The sequence below is a fragment of the Chiloscyllium punctatum genome, chromosome 46, assembly GCF_047496795.1.
Source record: "Chiloscyllium punctatum isolate Juve2018m chromosome 46, sChiPun1.3, whole genome shotgun sequence".
In the NCBI taxonomy this organism is placed as follows: domain Eukaryota; kingdom Metazoa; phylum Chordata; class Chondrichthyes; order Orectolobiformes; family Hemiscylliidae; genus Chiloscyllium; species Chiloscyllium punctatum.
In genome coordinates this window covers 48243909-48268501 of record NC_092784.1, presented here as the reverse complement: position 1 = coordinate 48268501, position 24593 = coordinate 48243909, and the positions used below count along the sequence as shown (strand labels likewise).

The window sequence follows — 24593 nt, the reverse complement described above, 5'->3', positions numbered from 1 at the left end:
AAAGGGATGATAACTTTTCGTTGTGAACTCACATAACCCTGTAGAGCAACTCTGAACTTGATTATAAATGCTGCTTTTGGTTTGAGGACCAGGTTTTAATGACTGTGACCATCACTGTTTGCAATATAGCTGAGATGATAAATTATTTGAATGTGCCATTAGATTTATTTTAATAATGAAAATGATAGGCCTTCGATGTACTCATCTTAAAGTATGACTTAAGGATGGCTTTACTGATAAGGGTATAGTTCAAAAAAAGAGCAGTTAGCTAAATATAAGGGCAAAAATAATTTATTTAGTTTTACATAAGAATTCTTTTTAACCAAAGCTGAAACTTACTCCTTTTCCATCTAACTAATATGGTTTATCATCTTTACATTTACTTTTTGAATTTGTTTATATATAATTCACATAAATTGGTAGCTCAAACACGCATAAGTATGTTCAAGAAGAACGGATACTCAAACAATACAGTACGCAGATTCCTCAAGAACAAACCACGACAAGCAGACTAAACACAGCCAGAAACCCTTACCAGCTTACCATACATTGAAGAAGTTTCAGAAATGATAGCCAAACTACTAAGACCCCTTGGAATCCTAGTAGCACACAAACCCACCAACACTTTTAAACAAAATCTAACAAACTTAAAAGACCCAGTACAACCCATGGACAAAACCAATGTCATCGACAAAATTCCATGCAAGGACTGCCACAAACACTACGTAGGACAAACAGGAAGAAAGTTAGCCACCAGGATACACGAACACCAGCTAGCCACAAAAAGACACAACCCTCTCTCCCTCATAGTCCTACATACGGATGAAAAGAAAACACCATTTCAACTGGGGCTACACATCTATTCTGGGACAGGCTAAGCAAAGACATGCCAGAGAATTCCTAGTGGCCTGGCACTCCAACCACAACGCCATAAACAAACGCATAGATTTAGATGCCATGTATCAATCCCTCAAAAAAGGAACAGGAAATGACATCACCACAAACTCCAGGAATCCCATCCAGGAGAAAGATATAAATAGAAAGCTGGAAACAACAGCTTTGCTTCACTTCAAGGTCGCCACTGATGATGTTACCTAGCCAGGTAATGAAACGTCTGGATATCAGACATACAACTCAGCGAGCAACCTACACCCTAACGCATAAACATATGCACATTCCAATCATTTAATCTGAATTATCAACATCCTTTCTCCCCAGCACTCCACCTTCCCCAACTCCCCCCTCCTCAACTATTGCGGAACTGCTACCTCCTCAGTTAGCACTGCTGCCTCACAGCACTAGGCACTAGGGTTTGAGTTCAGCCTCGGGTGACTGTCTATGTGAAGTTTGCATGTTCTCCCTGCATGGGTTTCCTCTGGATGCTCCTGTTTTCTACCACAATTCAAAGATGTGCAGGTTAGGTGAATTGGTCATGCTAAATTGCCCATAGTGTTCAGCGATGCGTGGGTTAGCTGCATTAGTCAGGGGTAAATGTAGAGTGGAGGGCGAATGGATCTGGGTGCCTCTTCGGAGGGTCGGTGTAGAATTGTTGGGTCAAATGGCCTGTTTCCATACTGTAGGGATTCCATGAAATTCCACACTTCACTTCAGCTCTGATGAACAGTCACCTAGACTCGAAATGTTAGCTTGCTTTCTCTCCACTGATACTGCTTGACTCGTTGCGATCTCCAGCATATTTAGTTCACAGCTCAAGTTTAAAAAGGTTATTGAATTAAAAATTATGAAAATTTAATTGTGTGATCAATACTGCATTTTTGCAGTAATTAATGTTTCCATAAAGCAGATATTCCATATTCCAACTGTAAGTGATTTCACCATCATCTTCCATAGATCTTCCCTCAAGGGTCCATTGGGAGAGCAGCATGGACATCTACACAACTGGCAAAACATTAGGTTATTGTTGGTGCAACAGAGGAACTTCAGTAACTAAACCCCATCTAGCCAATCTCTGGGTGTATTGTCAATTCAGGCAGAGCTGTGCCTAAGGTGTGTGAAGCCTGGGGTGAAAGGAAGCCATTAGGCTGATTGTGCCTGCACTGATTATGTTGCTGAGTGCTCATCTCCTTCCAGTCTTCTACACTATTTCAATCCAAATAATTATTAGGAATATGTGACAAATGAGGTTCAAAGCAGAGAATTGTAAGATGATGCACTTTGATCAGAAGAATATTGATAGACAATATAAAATGGGGATACAATTCTAAATGTTCTCAGCTTTATTAATAGGGGCATGGAATACAAGAGCAGGGAGGTGATGTACAACACACTTGGCAGACCTCAGCTCGAGTTTCATTTACAGTTGTGAACAACACACTGGAGGAAAAATGCGAATGCATTGGAGAAAATGCAGAGTGATTTACAAGAATGGTTCCAGGAGTGAGAAAATTCAGTTACAAAGATAGATTGAAGAAGTTGAGACTGTTCTAATTCAAGGCTGAGAGGAGATTTGATAGAAGTTTTTAAAATCATGAGCCAGCTGGATAAAGTAGAAAACCAATGAAAGGACACAGATTTAAAGAGAGATTAACACCAACAGTGTGGATCCTGCACTGAGTCAGATTCATGAAGACTCCCCTTTTCAAACTGCCCACCTTGCCTGAGGTGTGCTGACCCTCAGGTTAAACCATCATCAGTCATCTCTCTCTAATGACAGAGCAACCCTCTAAGTCCAGGAGGATTACGGCGACTTTACCCTTTTTGTCAGAATATGGAAGACACTGCCTAAAAGTGTGGAGAAGGCAGGTTCAACTGGAACATTCAATAGGGAATTGGATAAGTATTTATTTGAATAGAAATATTCAGTTCTATCAAAAACCACATCCATCTGAAGGAAAGAAGAAAAAATCTCCAGTCAGAAAATATAGCGTATCTTTAAATATTCAACATTTTGCAAGCACACAGAGCCAGTTAGATGCTGAGAGAGCAGCAGGCAACAGCAACTTAAAGGTAAGGTGAAAATTCTTAGATTTAAAGAAAACTTTTATGCTGAGAAACTGAAAGACTTAATTGCAATATTTAACAAACAAATCATTCAAAATGATTGGGGAAATCTGTGAAAATGTTATTTAGAAAAAGGATATCACTAAAAGGCAGTGTAATTTAGAATTGTTGAATCACAGAGATCTACAGTACAGAAAAAGGCCCTTTGGTCCATTGCACCCATGCCATCAAAAACAACTACAACAATTTCCAGTATTTGGCCCATAACCTTATCTGCCTTGACCTCACAAATCACATCTAAGTACTTCTTAAATATTATGAGTGTTTCTGCTACTACCACCCTCTTAGGCAATGAGTTCCAGATTCCTGCCAATCTCTGGGTAAAAAAGTTTTCCTCACATCTCGTCTAAACCTTCCTCCCCTACCTTAATTGTATGCCCCCTGGTCAGTAATCCCTCCATCAAGTTTCTTCCTGCCTACCCTATCTATGCCCTCATAATTTTATACATCTCAATCATGTCCCCAATCAGTCTCCTATTTTCCAAGGAAAACAAACCTAGACTATACAATCTCTTATCATAACTGAAACTCTCCAGTCCAGACACACCCTGGTAATCCTCTGCATACTCTTAGTGCTATTATATTCCTCATATAATGTGGTTTCCAGACTGCACACAATATGCTGGCTAATTTGTTTAATTAGAGTGAGAAAAGTGAAAGCTGAAAAGTTTATTAAAAATCACTGCGTTGAGGAAAAAGCTAATTTTTTGTGCAACCAGAAATATTGTTTAACAATCTTTAAATGATTCAAAAATAATTTTTGAACACAAATTCTAAAATATTAGAAACCTTTCAACTTCAACAATAATCAAAGGGAAATTCTGAAAAATAAAACAAATAAGTGGAAGTTTAAATTTTTCATTAAATTCAACTTCATTATCAATTCATTAAACATAATATTAATATACTATTTTTGAAAACTTGCTGATGAAAATGACATTTAATATAATTGCAGTGAATTTACAACTCAAAATCTGAACAGCACAAACGGCTACATAAATTAACAATTAGAAAATTCTTTCAACATCTTTCAAGTAAATCATTAAAGAGAAACAATAGCAATTAAACACCATGATAATGGAAAAAGAGGCTATACTTCTAAGCAACATCTCTAAGGTCTCTGAAGAATGCTCACCAAACCCAAAAGAAAAAGAGCACCATTCAAGATTAATTATGTTGGCGCAAATCTTCATGACTGAGATCAAAAGATACCACTAGTTCACAAGTTTGGAGGAATTATTCAATTGTCTTCCAAAGGGAGATGAATCTTCAAAATCTGATCATTCGATACCTTTGACACCACAATCAGCAGGAGTTAGTATTGGATATTTGCGAGTCAATTTGACTGTTTAGAAGCAGTAACAAAATAACTCAATCAGCTAGACTGTCTATGATTGCACCTAATAAAATGATGATGTTATCCAAAAGTATGAGAGAGAATGGAAAGATCACACGTAAATTTACATTATCACATCAAAAGGAGATTACTTTTTTTCCCAGAAGCATAGCTATCTTTCTTTGAAACTGAGGAAATTATGGATCTTCTAAAAGATATAAATGTTCAATAGCATCATCGATGTCAAAGGCTTAGGGTTAGGACATCCTCTGCAAAAGGTGTCTGGGAAATTAAAAATCCACCAAGATTTCAAAATAGTCATAAACTGAACCTAAATGTTTCATCTCCAAGCAGCAGACATAAACTAATCAAATCATCCGTCATTTCTGAAGTCAAAAACACAGGGAGAGATGGGGTAGTGGTAAACCTACTTTACTAAATTGGAACAGCTGCATGAAGAATTTAATAACCATAGGAAAAAAGGTTCAGGGAGGATGTTGTATAAGATAACTCGTACCTTAAAGGGTTAAATGGCAACACGAGAAAAGCTAGGCGAATCAGGATATATAGCACTGTTCCTGTAAGAAGCTAATCAGTTGTGTACCAACTGTTCCAGTATTGCAGTACCAGTTGCAAGTGCTAAGATCAATGTAGCTAACAAGAATGTGTCTTCCTGTTCAGTAGAGTCTAATGTCTCACAAGAAACAATCTTGTACCTCAGGTGTAATATAAGTAGCTATTAAATTCCAAATAATAAGCGGTCTATTGATATTCAGCCTTACTTTTTGTTGAAAACTTTGCGCAAGCATCGTTCCCCATATGGTAACATTAACTTATACTAATACTGATAAGGCGGCTTGATAGCAGCAAGTTTACTTATAGCAGATGATTCCAGTGAACACAAACAACATACACCATTCTGATAAAGCAGCAGATTTCACCATATACACTGATGGACAGTCACAAAATATTTTATAAATAGACAGTAACATAAGGACATTCACTGTATATTTTATATATGAACAGTCACAATTTATTGAAAAGATTGGTATAGATGTGGAGTCCCCTGTTTCATCATATTCCCAGTACTGCTTGATCCAGCACTGTGTAACACAACTTATGTCATTAATTTTCTCCTCACCACTATAATCAACTGATGTAACCCTGCTATAGCTCATATTCATTACATATGCTGTTTTCATTGCAAATATTTCCTACACCAAGCTGTTTTTATGTGAGATCTTCAAGGTTTTGTCTTCCTGTTTAAGTGGTTTTAAAGTATGCTGAGAATGTCACCATTGAAAGAGGAGGAAGAGATTGTTGTGATGTCTGGGTCAAGTTGCATCACCAAGAAGAGATTAACCAATGATTCATTTAAGTTACCATTCATAAGACTTGATGGAAAATTGGCTGCCACAATTTACAGTGACTGTGTTTCCAAATATTTCACTGACTGAGAATGTCCTGAGGGAATGAAGGATGTTACAAAACGCCTCCCTATTTTTCATACACTTGTCTTATTGAAACCACACCTGGACCAAAATGCAGCTATGTATCATCTTGCAGGTCCTTCCAGTAATTACTGCACCCCTAACCTGTAATATCTTTCATCCCACATCATAACACATGCTGCAACTGACCTGATTCATATTGTTGAACAGATGTGTCTGCATGGATTTCCTCTCCTAAACAATTACTCTAGGTAACACTGTGTTTTCAATCCCTTTATTTCATAGACGCAGGGAGAGATGGTAGCCAGTAATGTCACTAGGCTAGTAATGCCGAACTCTGGAGTAATGCTTGAGGACAAGCAGCTGGTTGAATTAAAATCAATTGATAATATCTGGAATTTAAAGCTAGCCTCGGTAATGGTGAGCATGACACTATCATAAATTGTCATAAAGACCCACCCGATTAACTAATGATTTTTTTTAGGGAAAGAAATCCTGTGTTTTTAACTTGCCTTTAAGTGATTCCATCTTTAAGGATTTTAGGTGAGGTGTAAATGCAACTTTGCAACTCTGCCTGTGTGTTGTTCTGCTATAGGTCTGCATGTTACAAACACAGAAATCTGTTGGTTTGTAGTGATGTCTGCTTAATAACTTATACTGTGTTTCAATTAAACTGGTCCACAAAGTAAATCAGTCTCGAATGAGTGACTGACTGTTAGACCATTACCATAAACATGATAAATCTGCCATACATTTAGAACAATATCGAATTCCTTTCCTGTTGCTAGGTCAAATCCTACATCTCCCCTCCTAACAGCACTGTGGCTGTACCTATACCCAAAGGATCGCAATGGTTCAAGAAGGTAGCTCACACCACATTCTCAAAGGCAATAAATGCTGCCCTAGCCAACGATGCCAACATCCCATGAACATATAATTTTAAAAAACTCTCATCTGGCCTACATGTGATTCCAGACCCACAGCGATGTGGTTGACTTTTAACTACCCTCTGAAATAATCTGGAAAGCCACTCAGTTAAAGGCAATTAGTGACTAGCACAAAATTCTAGCCTTACCAGCGATGCTCACATCCCACAAAAGAATTGCTTAAGAAGTGAGAACTGGAAGTCAAATTAGGTAGGTCAGGACATGGCATTAGGAATTGGGTAGCTTCATCCACTGAGGTCAATGATAGGACATCAAGCAAGCTGTCTAAATGCCAGTTGATCAGCCAATGCCTGTTTTGTGCCCCCAGCAATATTGAAATTAACACCCAATATTTACACACATTACACAACTCATCTGGACTGGCTTTTATACATCAACACTAACAAATTCCTCAAACAAGTGAGCAGCTGAATTATATTTGCTCTCGATGTTCAGCAAAACTGCAAACTTAAAATTCTTATCCTTATTTTCAACCTCTTCCATGAACTTGCTCCTCCCTATATCTGTAAGTTGCTCCTGTCCAACAATTCTCAGAATCTCTGCTCCCCTCTCGCTGAACTTTCTTGGCATTCCCAGATTTAATCACATCACCACTGACAGCTGTGCCTCCAGTTGCCTGAGAACTAAGCTTGAGATATCCTTCAGTGGCCTTCTGCATGATTTCTCCTTAAAACCTTTCCCTTTATTGAAGCATTTGGTCATGACTCATTAGGTAATGACTTAATAGGACTCACACTAATGAGTCATTACCTGCCTCTATCAATTTTTTAAAAATTCATTCACAAGATGAGGGTATCACTGCTCAGGTCAGCATTTATTGTAGGAACATAAAAACAGGAGGCCGCCAGTCAGCCCTTAGGTCCTGTTCCACCATTCAATGAGATGATGGCTGATCTTCGGTGTAACTCCATATACCTGCCTTTGAACCATACCCTTTAATGTCTTTGCCTAACAAGAATTTATCTATTAGGAGAAAGTGAGAACTGCAGATGCTGGAGATCAAAGCTGAAAATGTGTTGCTTGAAAAGCGCAGCAGGTCAGGCAGCATCCAAGGAGCAGGAGAATCGACGTTTCAGGCATGAGCCCTTCTTCAGGAATGAGGAAAGTGTGCCAAGCAGGCTAAGATAAAAGGTAGGGAGGAGGGACTTGGGAGAGGGGCGTTGGAAATGCGATAGATGGAAGGAGGTTAAGGGGAGGGTAATAGGCTGGAGTGGGAGTGGGGGAGGAGAGGTCAGGAAGAAGATTGTAGGTTAGGAAGGTGTCATTTCAGAGAACATCTATGGGACACCTGGACCAACCAACCCAACCACCCCGTGGCTCAACACTTCAACTCACCCTCCCACTCCACCAAGGACATACAGGTCCTTGGACTCCTCCATCGCCAGACCATAGCAACATGACGGCTGGAGGAAGAGCGCCTCATCTTCCGCCTAGGAACCCTCCAAACACAAGGGATGAACTCAGATTTCTCCAGTTTCCTCATTTCCCCTCCCCCCACCTTGTCTCAGTCCCACCCCTCGAACTCAGCACCACCTTCCTAACCTACAATCTTCTTTCTGACCTCTCTGCCCCCAGCCCCACTCCGGCCTATCGCCCTCAACTTAATCTCCTTCTGCCTATCGCATTTCCAACACCTCTCCCCCAAGTCCCTCCTCCCTACCTTTTATCTTAGCCTGCTTGGCACACTTTCCTCATTCCTGAAGAAGGGCTCATGCCCGAAACGTTGATTCTCCTGCTCCTTGGATGCCGCCTGACCTGCTGCGCTTTTCCAGCAACACATTTTCAGCAAGAATTTATCTATCTCAGATTTACAATTAACAAATGATCCTGCACCTATTGTCATTTGTGGAAGAGAGCTCCAAACCTGTACCATCCTTTGTACATAGAAGTGCTTCTTAACATCTCTTCTCAACAGTCTTGCCTAATTCGCAGACTATTCTCCCTAGATCAAGAATTTCCAAACAGTGGAAAAGCTATTTTTATCTACCTTGTCTTTTCCTGTTAATATCTTGAAGACTTCGATCAGATCACCCCTTAACCCTCTAAATACTATAGAAAATAGGCCTAATTTGTATCATTTTTCCTCATAACCCCTGAAGTTTGGGTATCATTCTTGAAAATTGTCCACCCCTAATTGTTCTTGAGAAAGCACTGGTGAGCTGCCTTGCACTAAAAGAATGACTTGATTTTGTCATGATCCCAGCTAATGGTAAGTCAGATTGTGAAACCTGACTTAAAAGATCATAAGATTTATTTTTGCACCTTGGTTACAATGGTAGCCCACTGTTGCACATATTCGCACAATACTGTCAATTTAGTTTTAAAAAAAGGAACAAATAAAAAACTATATATGTGCATGTATGGCAATTTGTAAAGAACTTACCACAAACGGAAAATGAAAGAGTCAACACTTTCTCTCAGCAATATCCTTTACAAACACTCAAACCCAGTGAAGTGTCACTTCAGTGACCCAGTGAAGGCCCTCCAATAGCAGCAGAGATATGGAGAAACAGATTGGGAAACAGATTTTGGAAAGGTGGAGAAGCCACAGGGTAGTAGTCATGGGCGATTTCAACTTCCCAAATATTGATTGTAAGCTCTTTAGATCAAGTACATTGGATGGGGCAGTGTTTGTGCAGTGTGTCCAGGAAGCTTTTCTAACTCAGTATGTAGATTGTCCGACCAGAAGGGAGGCCATATTGGATTTGGTACTTGGTAACGAACCGGAACAAGTGATTAGCTTGTTAGTGGGTGAACATTTTGGTGATGGTGACCACAATTCTGTGACTTTCACCTTGGTTATGGAGAGAGATAGGTGCGTGGAACAGGATAGGTTTTACAATTGGGGGAAGGGTAAATACGATGCTGTAAGACAGGATCTGAGGAGCCTAAGTTGGGAGCATAGGCTGTCAGGGAAGGATGTTGTGGAAATGTGGAACTTTTCCAAGGAACAGATACGATGTGTCCTTGATATGTATGTACCTGTCAGGCAGGAAAGAGATGGTCGTGTGAGGGAACCTTGGTTGACGAGGGAGGTTGAATGTCTTGCAGAGGAAGAAGGAGGCTTACATAAGGTTGAGGAAACAAGGTTCAGACAGAGCGTTGGAGGGATACAGGATAGCCAGAAGGGAGCTGAAGAAAGGGATTAGGAGAGCTAAGAGAGGGCATGAAAAATCTTTGGCGGGGAAGATCAAGGATAACCCCAAGGCATTTTATGCATATGTGAGAAACATGAGAATGACGAGAACGAGGGTAGGTCCAATCAAGGACAGTAGTGGGAGACTGTGTATTGAGTCGGAAGAGATAGGAGAGCTCTTGAATGAGTACTTTTCTTCAGTATTTACAAATGAGAGGAACCGTATTGTTGAAGAGGAGAGTGTGAAACGGACTGGTAAGATGGAAGAGATACTTGTTAGGAAGGAAGATGTGTTGGGCATTTTGAAAAACTTGAGGATAGACAAGGTCCCCCGGGCCTGACGGGATATATCCTAGGATTATGTGGGAAGCAAGAGAGGAAATTGCAGAGCCGGTGGCAATGATCTTTTCGTCTTCACTATCAACGGGGGTGGTACCAAGGGACTGGAGAGTGGCGAATGTTGTGCCCCTGTTCAAAAAAAGGGAATAGGGATAACCCCGGGAATTACAGGCCAGTTAGTCTTACTTCGGTGGTAGGCAAAGTAATGGAAAGGGTACTGAGGGATAGGATTTATGAGTATCTGGAAAGACATGGCTTGATTAGGAACAGCCAGCACGGATTTGAGAGGGGTAGGTCTTGAATTACAAGTTTTATTGAATTCTTTGAGGAGGTGACCAAGCATGTGGATGAGGGTAGAGCAGTGGATGTAGTGTACATGGATTTTAATAAGGCATTTGATAAGGTTCCCCATGGTAGGCTTATACGGAAAGTCAGGAGGCATGGGATAGAGGGAAATTTGGCCAGTTGGATAGAAAACTGGCTAACCGGCTGAAGTCAGAGAGTGGTGGTAGATGGTAGATATTCAGCCTGGAGCCCAGTTACAAGTGGAGTTCCGCAGGGATCAGTTCTGGGTCCTCTGCTGTTTGTAATTTTTATTAATGACTTGGAAGAGGGAGTCGAAGGGTGGGTCAGTAAATTTGCAGACGATACGAAAATTGGTGGAGTTGTGGAGAGTGAGGAGGGCTGTTGTCGGCTGCAAAGGGACTTAGATATGATGCAGAGCTGGGCTGAGGAGTGGCAGATGGAGTTCAACCCTGTCAAGTGTGAGGTTGTCCATTTTGGAAGGACAAATAAGAATGCGAAATACAGGGTTAACGGTAGGGTTCTTAGTCAGGTGGAGGAGCAGAGGGATCTTGGGGTCTATGTTCATAGATCTTTGAAAGTTGCCACTCAGGTGGATAGAGCTTGTAAGAAGGCTTATGGTGTATTAGTGTCCATTAGCAGAGGGATTGAATTCAAGAGTCGTGAGGTGATGTTGCAGCTGTACAGGACCTTAGTTAGGCTACATTTGGAGTACTATGTGCGGTTCTGGTCGCCACACTTTAGGAAAGATGTGGAAGCTTTGGAGAGGGTGCAGAGAAGATTTACCAGGAAGTTGCCTGGAATGGAGAATAGGTCGTACGAGGATAGGTTGAGAGTGCTAGGCCTTTTCTCATTGGAACGGCGAAGGATGAGGGGTGACTTGATAGAGGTTTATAAGATGATCAGAGGAATAGATAGAGTAGACAGTCAGAAACTTTTTCCCCGGGTACATAAATTTAAGGTGAAGGGTGGAAGGTATAGTGGGGGCTGTCAGGGGAAGGTTCTTTACCCAGAGAGTGGTGGGGGCATGGAATGTGCTGCCTGTGGGAGTGGCAGAGTCAGAATCATTGGTGACCTTTAAGCGGCAATTGGATAGGTACATGGATGGGTGCTTAAGCTAGGACAAATGTTCGGCACAACATCGTGGGCCGAAGGGTCTGTTCTGTGCTGTATTGTTCTATGTTCTATGTTCCATTTTCATTGTGATTTTACTGAACTGACAAGGTTGGAAACTTTTTTGTTTGGTACCTTTATACATATCAGCTAGATGTGATTATTCCCATTACTTTCTGTCCACGAGACACAAAGATGGGCTAACTAATCGACTTTGACCACTTGGAGGCTGTTAAAATGGCTTAGGACTTATTTCTAGCTCTGATGGTCTGAAGGGATCTACAAACTCAAAATTGCCCTTCTGCCGGAATGAATTTTTCTTCTGAACTCAATTTGCTTGTGGCTTTGGTCAACTATTTATTTTTGTCTAGGGTCATAAAACTCAAGCAGCAGCAATGAACTCAACAAGTAGCTTATTGAGCCATTTAGCTTAAATCACATGATTCCTTGGAAAGGCTGTCTTTAGCTTAATGTTTCAAATAATTTTATGATCATTAAAAAAATAAACCAGACTCCACAGCACTGAAAATCAAAAATCCATTGACTTAAACTAAAGAATTAGTTCCCAAACAATAACCACACATCATAAACTTTCATTACACTATATTTTTCATAAAATAGTTAAGAATTAACAACATTGCTGTGGGTCTGGAGTCACATATAGGCCAGATTGGGTAAGGAAGGCAAATTTTCTTCCCTGAAGTACATTACTGCTTTCATGGCTATCATTATTATAACAAGGTTTGTTAATTTCAGCTTTATATTTAATCAGATTTATTTAATTCCCCAGCTGTCATGGTAGGATTAGAACTCATGTCTTCAGATTTTTGGTCCAGGTCCATGGGGTTCAACTGAAACACCTAAGGAAATACTGCATCAGATGACCATAAACTTTCTCAAAAAGATAAGCATTAAGGATACTCTTAAAGGAGGACTGTGGAGTTGGAAAGATTTGTGCTTCTTCCAGAAGTAGATAATTTCTCTTTCCTTTTCCCAACAATTTTGACAGGACTTAACTCAAGTTTCTTTATTCCCACCAGACAGAACAATCTCATATTAGGTTGGCAATTATTAACAACTTTACAACTTCCAACAAAAAGCACAAACAGCTTTTGTTTCTTTTGGCATTCCTGATAGAATGATGAAAGTACATTAGGCTCAGGATATAGACTGTAGGGAAATAGATGGTGACATCTTGCTAAATGTCCATATTACAGAGGAGGAAGTGCTGGATGTCTTGAAACGCCTAAAGGTGGATAAATCCCCAGGACCTGATCAGGTGTACCCGAGAACTCTGTGGGAAGCTAGAGAAGTGATTGCTGGGCCTCTTGCTGTGATATTTGTATCATCGATAGTCACAGGTGAGGTGCCGGAAGACTGAAGGTTGGCAAACGTGGTGCCACTGTTTAAGAAGGGTGCTAAGGACAAACCAGGGAACTATAGACCAGTGAGCCTGACCTCGGTGATGGGCAAGTTGTTGGAGGGAATCCTGAAGGACAGATGTACATGTATTTGGAAAGGCAAGGACTGATTCGGGATAGTCAACATGGCTTTGTGCGTGGGAAATCACGTCTCACAAACTTGATCGAGTTTTTTGATGAAGTAACAAAGAAGATTGATGAGGGCAGAGCAGTAGATGTGATCTATATGGACTTCAGTAAGGACTTCGACAAGATTCCCCATGGGAGACTGATTAGCAAGGTTAGGTCTCATATAGGGAGAACTAGCCATTTGGATACAGAACTGGCTCAAAGGTAGAAGACAGAGGGTGGTGGTGGAGGGTTGTTTTTCAGACTGGAGGCCAGTGACCAGTGGAGAGCCACAAGGATCGGTGCTGGGCCCTCTACATTTTGTCATTTACATAAATGATTTGGATGAGAGCATAACAGGTACAGTTAGTAAGTTTGCAGATGACACCAAAATTGGAGGTGTACTGGACAGTGAAGAGGGTTACCTCAGATTACAACAGGATCTGGACCAGATGGGCCAATGGACTCTGAAGTGGCAGATGGAGTTTAATTCAGATAAATGCGAGGTGCTGCATTTTGGGAAAGCAAATCTTAGCAGGACTTATACACTTAATGGTAAGGTCCTAGGGAGTGTTGCTGAATAAAGAGACCTTGGAGTGCAGGTTCATAGCTCCTTGAAAGTGGAGTCGCAGGTAGATAGGATAGTGAAGGCGGCGTTTGGTATGCTTTCCTTTATTGGTCAGAATATTGAGTACAGAAGTTGAGTGGTCACGTTGCGGCTGTACAGGACATTGGTTAGGCCACTGTTGGAATATTGCGTGCAATTCTGGTCTCCTTCCTATCGGAAAGATGTTGTGAAACCTGAAAGGGTTCAGAAAAGATTTACAAGGATGTTGCCAGGGTTGGAGGATCTGAGCTACAGGAAGAGGCTGAACAGGCTGGGGCTGTTTTCCCCTGGAGCATCGGAGGCTGAGGGGTGACCTTGTAGAGGTTTACAAAATTATGAGGGGCATGGATAGGATAAATAGGCAAAGTCTTTTCCCTGGAGTTGGGGAGTCCAGAACTAGAGGGTATAGTTTAGGGTGAGAGGAGAAAGATATTAAAGAGACCCAAGGGGTAACTTTTTCACGCAGAGGGTGCTACATATATGGAATGAGCTGCCAGAGGAAGTGGTGGAGGCTGGTACAATTGCAACATTTAAGAGGCATTTGGATGGGTATATGAATAGGAAGGGTTTGGAGGGATATGGTCTGGGTGCTGGCAGGTGGGACTAGATTGGGTTGGGATATCTGGTTGGCATGGACAGGTTGGACCGAAGGGTCTGTTTCCATGCTGTACATCTCTATGACTCTATGACATGGTGCATGGGATTTTACATGCAATTTAAATAATTTATTTGAATAAGAAATAACAACAAATTTTGTGGTTTCAGATTCAGTCATTGTTTTTATACTAAGATCCCAAATAGCAAATAAACCCCTCTCTGCCAAATATAACTCCAATTATATCATGTTGATATTTTATTCTGAAACCTATGACATTAGATAAATTACATTTTCCTAGAATTGCCTGCTTTTTTTCCAGGGGATTTTGGAGAGATTATGAAAGTCAATTATCATTACCCTAGAATTAACATCCCTTAAAGATTTGCAGAGACCTTTAAGACTTGGCATGAGCCTACTGCATCACACATAACCAACTTTAGATGTCCACTGCAAATCTTGAAAGCCATCTCCGCCAATGTCTCAAAGGAACTCAAAAATATTATCACTGTTATACTAAGTGCAAATGAGAAATAATAAAATATCCCTGAAGTGGGTATCACAAAGTACAACCCATTCAACAGCAATAACTATTGCCAAATGTCCCTTTGTCAAAACCCTGAATACTGCTACTGATCAAAATCACAACTGGACCACTCATTTAAGAACAATAGCTATAACAGTGGAAAGAGGCTGACAGTGAATACAGTGAAGTTCTCTTAGAATGTGGTAGTTGCATTCCTGTGCAAAACCGTATTATAGAAAATCGTGCAATATAAATAATGGCGTCTATGGGAAAAACAGAGTTAGGGAAAAACCACCAAAAGTATCAGTAAAAGTCAAAGCAAAAAAAAGTTATTAGCCTAACACAAACAAAAGCACAGTCTAAGTTAATCTTTCTACAATTCCCAGTTTCAAGCTAAGTTTCAAGGCTTGCAGTGCTGATTGTTTTCCTGCTTTAGCTGAACACACTTAATTTGCATTTTGCAAACACAGAATCCTAAGGCTGGGTTTTGCTGTTCTGGTAGTGCCAGGGATGGAATTGCATAACAGTGAATGGGAGTTCACTTTATAAAAAAAGTCCACAATTTACAAATTGCGTCATAGCCAAATGCATTTAATAAACATGCATTGTAGGAGAACTACCTGTAACTGTTTTCCCTCACTCTCCAAAGCCTGTCTATCATCTACAAGGCACAGGAAGCATAATCAAATATGAATATATGAAGTTGGATCAATAAGGCATCTTGTGGCACAGAGGTAGTGTCCCTACCGCTGAGGCAGGAGACCTCAGTTCAAGTCCACCTAATTCAAGGGTTGTGTTGGAAAATCTCTAAACATGATGAGTAAGAACATCTGACGTTGAGCAGTGGCCCTTCTGGTGTCATAGAAATGTCCCTAACTCTCAGCCAAGAGGCCTAGATTCGAGTTCCACCTGCACCAGTGATGTACAATAACATTTCTAACAGGTTGACTTCAAACAAAAATGGAAGTTGGAGCAGGTGAAGGTTCTTGTGACACAGTGGCAGGGTCCCTACCTTTGAGGGAGGAAGCCTGGGTTCAAGTCTCATGTGCTCCAGAATTGTGTCATAATACATCTGAACAGGTTGTTGAAAAATATCTGAAGTAGGAGCCTGAACCATTTGGCCCCTTGAGCCTGCACCATCACTCAACAAGATCATGGTTGATCTGATTTCTCCTTATTCCTGCCTATCCAATAATCTTTCAACCTCTTGCTTATCAAGAATCTAGTTCCACTGGCTTCACAATATTCAAGGTCTCTGCTTCTACTACCCTTTGAGGAAGAGAGTTTCAAATTTGTGGGGTGTGTCCTGGTGTCATATTTATCAGTTGCTCTGTAGTTAAAGAGAATATCAGGTACAATGTGCAGTTATAATCAGTGAGTGCAGAAGATGCAGGGTGAGGTAACCATGAAATCTCTATACCTTTCTGCGATACTGGGTAAGTGATAATATTTAATAAGTCATGACAAGTGTATCATCCTTAACCTTTCAGACGGATGGTTCTCAATTGACAGGGCATCAACACAAACTAAATATCAAAATGAACTTTTCCACAGGTTTAATCGAGAAAGTCTGCATGAGAAAGGAAGTGTGGCTTCAAGGTGAACAGCTAATGTGATCTACCTGAAATTAAAAGCGAGCCTAATGATGACCGTATAACTATTGTTGATTGTCATAAAAATTAACCTGGTTCACTCATGTCCTTTAGAGAAGGAAATCAGCTGTGTTTAACTGGTTTGGTACACAGATCACTCCAGTTCCCCAGTAGTATGGTTGACTCTTGACTGCCCTCTGAAATGGCCCTAGAAAGCCATTCAGTTCAACGGCAACTAGGGATGGGCAACAGAGGCCAGCCTTGCCAGTGACCCCCACATCTAGACAGAAATAATTCAGAATGGGAAAGGGTAATATGTGGCTTCACTTGAAGAGCTAATATCGGTTTAAGTCTGAGATTTTCCTATACTCCTAGTGGGATGGTGGGGAGGAAAAGGTATGGGATAGAAGATCAGGCATGATCTGTTTGAATTGCGGTATGATTGACTTAATAGCTTACTACTGCTCCTATTTCCTTCAAGGAATTAATATACCTCCTTCTGTTGTTCTGTGTAAGGGCCCTTGGATTATCTGTTAAAGCAAAATATTGATGATCCCCGAAACAAGAAACAAAAGTATAAACTGCTATACAGGGGGTAAACCATTTTTATGATTGGGAAAAACAAGTACTGCAACAGTAATGAATGAGGGCTCATCTAACCCTCCTTACTGATCTAAAATGGACACTTGTTGAGAAGTATTCATAATGACATTCCACCTGTGTGAATACTGCAACATAGACAGCGTCAGTAAAACCAGGGCAAGTCTAAAACTACCAGAGTTGCCAGTTCTTCAGGATTGTGCTGGGGTCTCCATGGATTAAAGAATGGCCTTCAAACCCTACTGCTAGCAATAGCCAGGAGGAATAAAAGGGTAGTAAATCAAATAAAAAGTGCATTGCTATTTTTACTTTTTTGAACAGCTAAATTTACTAGTCATAGAAACATTTGAATTTGAGTAGGAAATGTGAGAGAAAAGGGCTGTTTGGTTGGGTGAAGCAGTTAAAAGCAGGAGTCATGTGTTAGGACCTTCAGGAATGCTATATGTCCAATGAGATATGGTGACTGTGGTGCCCAAGACAGGAGAAAAGCAGAGGACGTAGAAAATGAGATTTTTAAAATCATTTAAGTTTCACTGGCTAAGTTTCTGTAATTTCCTCTAGACAGTTTTTGGCTTTTGGTTCTATTGTTCCAACATTATTTCTCATTGAAGTTGTTGTTGGTTTGCCGAGCTGGTTGATTTTCTTCCAAATATTTCACCTCCATACTGGGTGGCATCTTCAGTGCTGAGTAGCCTCCAGATGAAGTGCTGTCATTGGGATCTGCCCAGAATTTTTGTGGTTCTATCTGTCATGGCGAGTGGTTCTATTTCCAGTTTTGTACTGTAATGGTCTGTAGATGAGGTCTATTTCAACATGTTTGTTTATGACACCTGTGGATGAATACCAGGCCTCCAGGAATTTCCAAGCTTGTCTTTGGCTGTCCCAGTACCGTAACGTTGTCCCAGTTGAATTGGTGACCTTCATTGTCAGGGTGTATTGACAATGACAGAGAACTAGTTGTGTTGTTTTGTTGCAAGCTGCTGCTCATGTATTCTGGTAGCAAAGTTCCTGTCCATTTGTCCTATGTAATGTTTCTCGCAGTTGCTGCATGGTATTTTGTACATCACATTCGTCCTGCATGTTGTGGGCTTGGGGTCTTTTGTCTTCGATAGTAGCTGGCGAAGTATGGCTATTGGTGTGTGTACTGTCCTTATTCCCAGAGAACACAAAGTCTTGCAGTCAGTTCTGAGACATTTCTAATATAGGGTAGGCTGGTCAGTGTGTTGAGGCACGCACTCACACTCGCTCACACTCTCTCTCAAGCACACACACTCACAGAAATGCTCTCATACTCAGTGTCTTCTTGGTGTTGTTTGTATGCCAGGCATTGGTGGATAAAGCTGTTGGGGTACCCATTATTGACAAAGACTTTGTATAGGTAGAACATAGAACAATACAGCACAGAACAGGCCCTTCGGCCCACGATGTTGTACCGAACATTTGTCCTAGCTTAAGCACCTAACCAATTGCCGTTTAAAGGTCACCAATGATTTTGACTCTGCCATTCCCACAGGCAGTGCATTCCATGCCCCCACCACTCTCTGGGTAAAGAATCTACCCCTGACATCCCCCCCATACCTTCCACCCTTCACCTTAAATTTATGTCCCCTTGTAACACTCTGTTGTACCCAGGGAAAAAGTCTCTGACTGTCTACTCTATCTATTCCCCTGATCATCTTATAAACCTCTATCAAGTCACCCCTCATCCTTCGCCGTTCCAATGAGAAAAGGCCTAGCACTCTCAACCTATCCTCATACGACCTATTCCGCATTCCAGGCAACATCCTGGTAAATCTCATCTGCACCCTCTCCAAAGCTTCCACATCTTTCCTAAAGTGAGGCGACCAGAACTGCACACAGTACTCCAAATGTGGCCTTACTAAGGTCCTGTACAGCTGCAACATCACCTCACGACTCTTGAATTCAATCCCTCTGCTAATGGACGCTGATAAACCATCGGCCTTCTTACAAGCTCTATCCACCCGAGTGGCAACTTTCAAAGATCTATGACCATAGACCCCAAGATCCCTCTGCTCCTCCACCTTACTAAGAACCCTACCGTTAACCCTGTATTCCACATTCTTATTTGTCCTTCCAAAATGGACAACCTCACACTTGACAGGGTTGAACTCCATCTGCCACTCCTCAGCCCAGCTCTGCATCATATCTAAGTCGCTTTGCAGCCGACAACAGCCCTCCACACTATCCACAACTCCACCAATCTTCATATCGTCTGCAAATTTACTGACCCACCCTTCGACTCCCTCTTCCAAGTCATTAATAAAAATTACAAACAGCAGAGGACCCAGAACTGATCCCTGCAGAACTCCACTTGTAACTGGTGTTCTTCTTTTTGTGGAGGTCTGGAGTATTTAAAGAGAGTTTTGGCACAGCTCTGTTTGTGGACATTGGGGTGGTTACTGTTGTAATTAATAATCTAGTCTGTATGTGTAACCTTTCTGTACACTCTGGTAAGGAATTAATAGCCACCAAAATACATGAGCATCAGCTTTTAACAAAATGACATGACCAGTTCTTCCTCGTGTCAGTACATACTGATAATGAAAGACACCAATTCAACTGAGACAACGTTACAATACAGGGACAGCCAAAACAAAGACAAGCTCAGCAATTGCTGGAGGCCTGGTATTCATTTACGTGTGCCATTAACAAACATGCTGAAATACATCCCATCTATAGACCATTCCAGTACAAAACCGGAAATAGAACCACCTGCCAGGACAGAGAGAACCGTATAAATTCTGGGCAGATCACAGCAACAGTGCTTCAACCGAAGGCTACACAGCAACTGAAGATGTCATCCTGTAGGGAGATAAAACGTTTGCAAGAAAGTTAACTAGCTCAGTGAACCAACCAACAACTTCAATCACAACCTGAGCTATAAATCTTCACTAAAACATTGTTACTCAATGATTCAATGGGTCATACAACTCATGCGAATGTATTGAACAAACCTAGATGGCTATTAAGTCTTTAAGCAGTTAGAATGGAGGTGCAGGTTTCGATTGATTAATATGTAAATCCCTGCCCCAAGATAATTTCAGATTTTATCAGAATAAAGGTGACACCTTAGGCCAGACAATGCACTTTAGGTGTGATGCCATGTTTCAAGTTAGTTTGTATCTCATCCTGGATCCTCTCTCATACACGCACACTCGCAACTCACACTTTCTCACAGGCATATCCCTCACACTTGCACACACTCTCTCTCAAGCACACACACTCACCAAATGCTCTCACACACATATACTCCCTCATGCTTATACATACTCCTCAGAGGCGCATGCACACACAAACCTCTCTCTCCCACCCTCTCACACACTCTCACACACACACACACGCATAAATCTATATTCAAAAAGCACAAAATCTGTAGACAGTCAGTCAATATGGCATTTTATAAATGCCTTTTTTGGAAATAAAACCAGTCTGGCTCCAGGAAGAGATACAAATAGACTTGAAACATGGCATCACACCTAAAATGCTTTGTCTGGCCTAAGGTGTCACCTTTATTCTGATAAAAACTGAAGTTATCTTGGGGCAGGAATTTATATATTAATCAATCAAAACCTGCACCTCCATTTTAATTGTTTAAAAACTTAATAGCCATCTAGGTTTGTTCAATACATTCACATAACCTTTTGATCTTTTACAAAAGATTCTGTGTCCAATCTATTCTCTCTCTCTCTAGCTTCTTGAGGAATGAGTCGGGGCTCTGCAAGTTTGCAATTTCAAATTAACCTGTTGGACTATATCTCGGCGTCGTGTGAGTTTTGACTTCGTTCACCTCCAGTCCAAAACCAGCACCTCCACATACAGTCATACAGTCACAGTGATGTACAACATGGAAACAGACCCTTCAGTGCAACTCGTCCATGCTGACCAGATATCCCAATCCATTCTAGTCCCACCTGCCAGCACCCAGAACATATCCCTCCAAACCCTTCCTATTCATATACTCATTCAAATGCCTTTTAAATGTTGCAATTGTTCTAGCTTCCTTCCTCTGGCAGCCCGTTCCACACATGCACCCCCTGCGTGAAAATTATGCCTAAAAGAATAGGCATTCCATCGCTGAACTTATAGCTTCATTTATTACTCATAGCTGAATTGTAAACATCTCTAATAAGGTAGCATTTAGTGCTCCTATGTACCTGTCATTGACAAGGCAGTGGTGAACTGTCATAGTGAACTGCTGCAGTCCATGTAACGTAGGAATACCCACATGCTGTTAAGGAGGAAGTTCCAGGATTCTGACCCAGTGATAGTGAAAAAAACAGATGCTATAGTTCCAAGTCAGAATGATCTATGGCTTGGAGGAAACTTGCACATTGTAATGTTCATAAGCCTTGTCTTTCTTGTTAGTTGAGGTTGCAGGTTTGAAAGATGCTGACAAAGGACGTTTGGACTTTTCTTGCACTGTATCTTGTAAATGGTACACACACTGCCACCAACGTGCACTGGTAATGGATTCAGTAATGCTAATGCCATTGGATTTCAACGGGAGATGGTTAGATTCTCTCTTATTTGAGGTGGTTATTTTCTTGTGTGAATGGTACATGACACCAGTCAGACAGAGACTGTAGAATATATTCTCTACTAATGTCTACTTGAGCTGTGATCCATCTCATGAACAAAATTCTTCTGGAGTCTCCTTTACAAAAATTAAAATGAAAAATCTATCTAATTTATCAGCCACACTAGGACCAACTGGCTTTCACAGTTTATTCTTGAATAGACACACTTATCCTTCAATAATATTCATTAAGCTTGAATACATGCAATGCTTCAAATTAAAATAAATTAATTGTACCTGCCTTTTCTTTCCAGCAATGTACTGTAGTCATTACTGGAATCAGTTTTCAATCTTAGCCCAAACCAGCCCTGACCAGAGTGAGCCTTACAAAGGTGAGTTACTGTGTGGGAGAAATGAACCTTGGTGGGAATGGGGACTATTGTGATATTTACAGACCATATTTCTTTCCCAGACACATCCCTCATTTCAACTCCAGTTACAATTCCAGTCCACCGTGATTTTGTTTCCATGTCTCGTGGTATTCAAAGTGCTGCTAGCTTCAGTTATCAGTTTAAAGATAGAAAACGGTAGTTTATTTTGTAGATTGTGTGGACCTATGTTCTAGCCACTCCACAAATTTAAACTGTGCTTCCTGGTTCTCTTCTACATGAGATATTCCACCAAAACTCCCATTTACTCTCTTAGCGTGCCATTATAATTGAATCCAATGGTACCACTCTGAAGAAGAGTTCTTCAAAGTATCTGAACAAATACTGATTCTTCCACCACCGTCACACCAATAGATGATGTTCTCACTAACACATCACTGCTTGTAGGATCTTGCTGTGCAGGAAGTGGCTCCTTTGAGATACAAGTCTGTCATTCTCAAATATACTTAACAACCCAGCCTTAATAGCCCTCTGTGGCAAAGAATTCCACATATTCAGTACCCTCTGAGAGAAAGAAATGCCTCCTTATCTGTCTTAAATGGCAACACCCTAATCTAAAGTCATGCCCTCTGGTTTCATGCTGTCCCACAAGAGGAAACAACATTTCCGGGTTTACTCTGACAAGCTCTCTAAGTCTACTGCTAAATCTCCCTTAACAAGGTGATGATGAACTGGCTGGACAGACTGGAGTAGATCAGGTGTCTTTATCATAACACTTGGTTTTGGCTTGCCTTACTTGAACAAGCCAGAGCGGCATTTTTCAGATTATTTTCCGGTAATTCCATTGGAATGTGGTGAGAGAGATGAAAAGCGTCCAATTAAGATATTTGAGTCAGCATGTATGTGGAACCGAGTGATGGACCAGTCAATGTTTGTACCCCCATATTTGGATGTTCTCATGCTAAGAAGGCAGTGTGCAATTTAATTACACACTGCTTTCTGAAGGGATGCTCTGAAGCATATGAAATCTCCAGGCGTGATTATACTTGCGTCATGCAGAATGTTTAAATTAGATTCCCTACAGTGTGGAAACAGGCTCTTCAGCCCAACCAGTCCACACCAACCCTCCAAAGGGTAACCCACCCAGACCCATTTTCCTCTGACTAATGTATCTAACACTATGAGCAATTTAGCATGGCCAATTCACCTAGCCTGCACATCTTTGGATTGTGGGAGGAAACTGGACCACGCAGACATGGGGAGAATGTGCAAACTCCACACAGACAGTCACCCGAGGCTGGAACTGAACCTGGAACCCTGGTGCTGTGAGGCAGCAGTGCTAACCACTGAGCCACCATGCTGCCCCATACATTAACCAGGCTTTCACTTTTCAATATATCCCATCTGTTTTTTTTAACAACCTGCCTATCACACTGTAATGAATCCCAGAAGAATTCATAGAATGCCTACAGTATGGAACAGGCCCCTTGACCCAACAAGTCCACACTGACCCTCTGAAGGTGAACCCACCCAAACCCATTCCCCTACCCTATTATCTATATTTGCCCCTGTCTAATGTAACCAACATGCACATCCCTGAAAATTCTGGGCAATTCACCTCACATGCACATCTTTGGATTGTGGGAGGAAACCGAAGCTGACGCTGTGAGGCAGCAGTGCTGGGACCTGGGTTCAATTTCAGCCTCGGTGGTACGAATGTGGTACTAAAAGTTGAGGCAATTTGCTTCTGGGCTCCAGAGTTACAGTATATTGAGCAATCTAACATTAATGTGTTCAATTTCTGTTGCAGTTGAACATGAAGATCATTTTGAAGCCAGAGTGCAGTATTATGGAAACAACTCAATTCAAGTAAGTTATAAATTGCTCCCAGTTTCATAAACAACTACAATGTTCCAGATCTGTATTGAGTTATTAGATCCTACCAGAACCAGCTACACAATGGTGAATTGCTCAGAATTACGGAATGGAGGCCACCACTCCCAAATGAAATGTTCCAACATTTATACTCCATATATGCCTTCACCCATCCTTTAATTTTATTCTAATTGCAGCTCCCTCTATTCCTTTCTGCCCATGCATTAGTCGAGCTTTAGCTTAAATGTATCCATACTATTTACCTTAACCATCCTCTGTTGTAACAAGATACCTTCTTACTACCTTCAAGTTACTACAACTTTCTTCAGTGCATGTGCATGTCAGGGAAGGAACAATATCAGACAGAATTCCTCATCCGGATTTCTAATGTGATGACTACTACAAATTAGTGCCTATATAAATGGATGTGAGTTGAAGGTCAGATATAAAGAATAGTTGGGTGTAATACTGGAGACCCAGGAGTATGTATTCCAGAATAAGTCAATGGGTCAGTGGTCAATGGAGAAGTGAGTCAGCAAATGTATTAAGCAGCTAATCACACTGAAGTTTTCTCACAGATACCAAATCAGTAAGTTAAAAGTGATGTCCTTCATTTTTAACTTAAATGTTCATACTAAGAATTATTAGATCATACAAATAGTAAGTTTTAAAGAAAGGTATGAAACAATACAAATTA

At 41.0% G+C, this 24593-nt stretch overlaps 1 protein-coding gene across 1 annotated transcript in view; it reads left to right on the top strand.

Annotated features, from left to right (window-relative positions):
- The first annotated feature begins 20818 nt into the window (after positions 1-20818).
- The window catches only part of LOC140468100 (adhesion G protein-coupled receptor E1-like), a 30152-nt gene continuing 26377 nt past the window's right edge, over positions 20819-24593 (top strand). Inside the window, exons 1-3 of the mRNA XM_072564279.1 lie at positions 20819-20882; positions 21947-22024; positions 23832-23890. Coding sequence (XP_072420380.1) covers positions 20819-20882; positions 21947-22024; positions 23832-23890 — 201 coding nt within the window. The remainder of the gene's footprint in view (positions 20883-21946; positions 22025-23831; positions 23891-24593) is intronic.